Source organism: Ptychodera flava, chromosome 4, assembly GCF_041260155.1.
Source record: "Ptychodera flava strain L36383 chromosome 4, AS_Pfla_20210202, whole genome shotgun sequence".
NCBI classification, from domain to species: Eukaryota; Metazoa; Hemichordata; class Enteropneusta; family Ptychoderidae; genus Ptychodera; species Ptychodera flava.
In genome coordinates, this window is record NC_091931.1 from 4,465,469 (window position 1) to 4,469,937 (window position 4,469).

General features: G+C 41.5%; 1 protein-coding gene across 1 annotated transcript; it reads right to left on the minus strand.

Moving 5' to 3' along the window:
• Window positions 1-3,215: 3,215 nt before the first annotated feature.
• Window positions 3,216-3,590, minus strand: LOC139130572 (transcriptional regulator QRICH1-like). Its single transcript, XM_070696320.1, has one exon. It carries the CDS (start codon window positions 3,588-3,590, stop codon window positions 3,216-3,218), a length of 375 nt encoding a protein of 124 aa, XP_070552421.1.
• Window positions 3,591-4,469: the final 879 nt, after the last annotated feature.

Here is a 4,469-nt window from a genome sequence, read left to right on the forward strand (position 1 = left end):
AATGTCATGATCTGAAATCTACGTTTTCTTTAAACTCTCGTAAATTAAGCCCAACAATATATAGATTTCGAATCAAACGAAAAAAATGGGGGTCACCGCACAATTTTTTAAGATATGGGCATTTTTAATACAAAAAATTATACACTTAAGCGCCCTCTAGCGACAGATCGCTGTTTAGTTTGATATATTCGAAACTTTTTTAATAGGTATTAAATAAAGTTTAGTTCACTTAAATACTGCAAATAATCCCACATTTGTCACACTTAAAACGGGCCTGTTACACACAAAGTTTGCTATCTTGGTGTGAACTGTTTTGACAAACCAGATTTGAAAGTCGCACCTCAAAGTAATTTTATGCTATATCGCGACAAAAAATTGGTCGCCCCTTTAACACTTTCACCGCGGGAGGGCGCATTCTGCGCCAACGGGCAGACTGCGGGAGGTGCATAAATCACAGGCGGCCCAATCACTATTAATGAGCTTATTATTGAGTTTTATCAGTTTTCTGTATCAGTTCTTCTCCTTTTCTTCATGCTCTTACTGATCGTAGTAAATAAGAGTAAATGACTTTATAGCCTAACCTAGCCTCTTGACTCTTTATTTATTTTACACCCCATTACAAGGACGTTTATCTCTCATATACACACATCTTGTAATTAATAGTCAACATGACTAATTATGCTAATCCGTGGACTTATCAGGGATTTCACGGGTTAGTCAACATCGCGAAAGATAGGAAAGGTTCCTTTTTCATTTACATCCATATCTTTGCAATGTTGACCAACCCTTGATAAGTCCACGGATTAGCATACTTAGTTGTGTTGACAGAGAAAACTGAGAAAAACTCAATAATAAGCTTATTAATAGTGATTGGGCCGCCTGTGCATAAATGCGCCAAGAACGTACGCGTTTATATGCGTTCGATGTACGTTGGCTTTGTCATAGGGAATTGAACAAAAGTCCGTCCCCAGGGGTAGGGGTGGGGGTACGTGTCTTGGTCTCAAGACAAGGTTCTTCTTGCTATGGTTTATTTTATTTTAATACGTTTGACTATGGTATATATTGACAATAAAGATTTATACTACCAACCTGTCTTTGCAGCTTTGGTGTCTCTGTCTTACTAGTATGTTAGCGCTGGTTTTGTAACGATTTCTTTTTTCGTATTTGTCCTTTGACAATCTAAAGCGAAGTTTTGTCACTGCGTTGCGTCTATTGTCATACTAGTTTGATTGCCTAATTCGCCAAACAAGCAAGGGTAGTAATTTAGTCTATTATCTGATGAGTTTGAGTGCCAAATTTGCCAAAGTAAGCAAGTGTAGGTTATCGCCCGCTTGAAACGTAAACAACGAGGCGGAGCCGAGTTGTGTTACGTTTCAAGCGGGCGATAACCAACTTATAGCCGTCGAGCTAACAGGGAACCCAGGATTAGCGTTTATCACTCCTGTCAGACAGCGCGGAATCCAAGGAAGCCAGGATTAGCGTTTATCACTCGTGTCAGACAGTGCTTACGATTACAATGTTTTGTTTTCAGGCAACCTAATTTTTCCCATCAGACCACCATGACATCGACTTATCACATCTTGCGTTCATCACTCGTGTCACACTGCTTACGATTTTAAATGTTTTGTTTTCGGGCCACGTAACTTGCCCATCAGACCACCATGACATTGACACGTTTCAAATTAGGGAAAAATTTACCATGCATAAACCACTCACACACCTACACATGAAAAATAACAACTTCTTAGAGGTTATCAAGTATGTTCATTCTTTATTATCAAGAAATCATAGAGCGTACGGTCGATGGATAAATTGGAAACAAAATACTAATGTGTTTCAAGCCGGTGATGACCGACTTATAGCCGTCCAGCTAACATGCCATTGAGTCTCTGACAGTCAATGAAACCCATATATAATCAATCATCCAACTCAGAAAAATCAAAGTTTAGGTCGAAATTTACATCTGATGATAATATCACGTCCTTGTAATGGAATTTCTTATGGCGGTAGTGTAAATCCCGAGGTTTCTTGAACTTCTTTGAGTAGTTTGCACTACGCACAGTAAGGCTACTTGGCGTAACAGTTGCGGTTCCTGATGGAATGCTGTTTAACGAAAAATATTGAGCTTTCCCAGTCAAAATTGATGGTGTCGGCCTTGGAAATAAGTTCTTTCTTACGGCATTTATCGATGCAAGTGACCCACCAATCTGTCTTTGCTGTGTTGCTCCATGAGGACTGAACATAGGTCGTTGTGGTGGAAGTCGTTGCGTCAGGTGAGGACTGGGTAAAGCGAAAGATTTCTGTTGAATTTTGCTAACTGCATAATTGTTATTGGTGCTCGCACTCTCACATGACACGTCAATTTTTGTCCGTTTGAACGATCACCGCTGTTAAAGCGACAGGTTTTCGTTGAACGGCTTGTTTAACGGGTGTCTTCATTGGACTCTTGCTGACCGGAGTACTGCTGCCTTTATCTGTGTCGGCATTCTCACATGGCGTGTCAATTAATCCACTCAACTCCTTCTTTTGTGCTGACGTTGTCCTTTTGTACGATCTCACAGCTGTTGATCGGTGACCAGTTCGCTCCATTATTAATTGTTCGTCAACTCCCTTTGCATATAGCGACGTTGCCAATGTAACTTTAATGGAGTGATTGGTATAAAAACCAGAAAAATTGGCCGCCTCCATCATACTTGGAACATAACGATTAAGAGTGTTTTTACCAATCACCTGATTACTAAATCGGATGGCCTTATCATCGGTCGCTGGTATGGTCTTCTGTAGAACGGCCCTGATGGCGGAATGTGTTGCAAATACTTGAACAAAATCTTGTAAATTGAACGAGAGTTCTCCTCAATGTCATACTGTTGACACACTTTAGGCCGAACGTTGCGTTGATTCAAACCGCCTGTTACGTTTTTACTGCTTCTTCCATAAAATGTGACATACTGCCCATGTTCGTCTTGATCAAACTCAAATTGTTCAACTTGCAAATCTCGGTGTTCATCGCCTGAGCGTAAACCAAACGCCTTACAAGTGTAGAAGAAAGCTGCATGCGATAAACCGGTGGATGTATCCATACTCATCAGACCTTTCTCCCACAAGACCTTCTCTTGCCAAAGACTTATCGGCTGCGCTTGTTTTTTAATTATACCATATCCTGATTGTACCAGGTCTTTTCTTCGCGCATCAAGCGCAGCTCGAAACTTCCTGAATTAACCACAACTGCCATCGAGAATGTTGATATCTCCTCGTTCAAACTTTTCTCTGAGATAGCGTTGTATCCCAGCGCTTAGGTAGTTGAGAGAGTCGGGAGCGTAAGGTTCACCTTCTTTGTTTCTTACCTCCATTACAAAGTGGCTCAGGAAGACATCTAAATCATCAACGCCAAACTCTGCCAGATTGTCTGCCATGGGAATTCGTAGCTGCTTCCCCAAAACCTCTGTAGCGTTTCTCGCCTTGGCCCACTCATTCCACACGCGGACACTCCAGCTTGTGTTTCTCCTAGTGTTTTGGGGCACTCTTCCACGCACTTTTTCCTTTATATCGTCTTCAGACATGAAATGGAAGCGATTAGGTGCTGCAGCCATCATGGACGTCGAATTGGTTTTCTTTGGAGGCAAACCTTTTAGATGTTACTCTCTACACAAGAAGGAGCTTGAATGAAAATCACGTGTTCATCTTGTGTTTTTCTAACACCCTTACTGTCGGCGACGCACATCCTAGCACTAATTTATATAATCTCAGTGGATATTAGCCCGTGTGTATTATTTCAGGTCGTCTTTCCCATTAACACCTCTGTGGTTTTGTTTCAGTACTTAATCATTTATCACCCGCTTCCGAGTTTTCTTTCAGTAGTTAATCACTTATCACCCGCTCGCAAAAAACCCAACCACACCTGATAAGTCGTCCTCAGCAACAATTTTAATCCTCAAACACATCAACTGCTGGGTAAACATTTTGACAGATTCAGGCTATAAGGTAAATTACTAATCTATGGACGCTGTCACCAGATTATCACCGGATTAACTTTGACAAAGTCACCAACGAACGCACGCAATCTGAATCCACGCACATTGCCTACAGAATATTTGCTGGAATCGCATTGAATGGGCTGCCAGGGACAGGTATACCGGAAAAGAGATTGAAAATTTCCCGAACAAAAAGCGTAGATTAGAATCGCTGTCAACGGGCAGCAGACCAAAGGTCTGCCCGGAAAAGGTGTACGGGATGGGGATGTGAGCAAGGTTCTGGGTCAGTATAAATAACTGGATCGACACCCGAATCAGCGTTCAACCCCTTTATTGACTAGAACTCAACAACACTAAACTAGTACTGAACAGTAACATCTAGAACGTGAGAAAAGTATCCGTTTTTGGCGGAATACCGCAACATCACAAACTCGATGTGATTGGCTATGAATACTGAAAGCTGATCGGCTATCACAATTCAAAGTCTGAATCCGCACA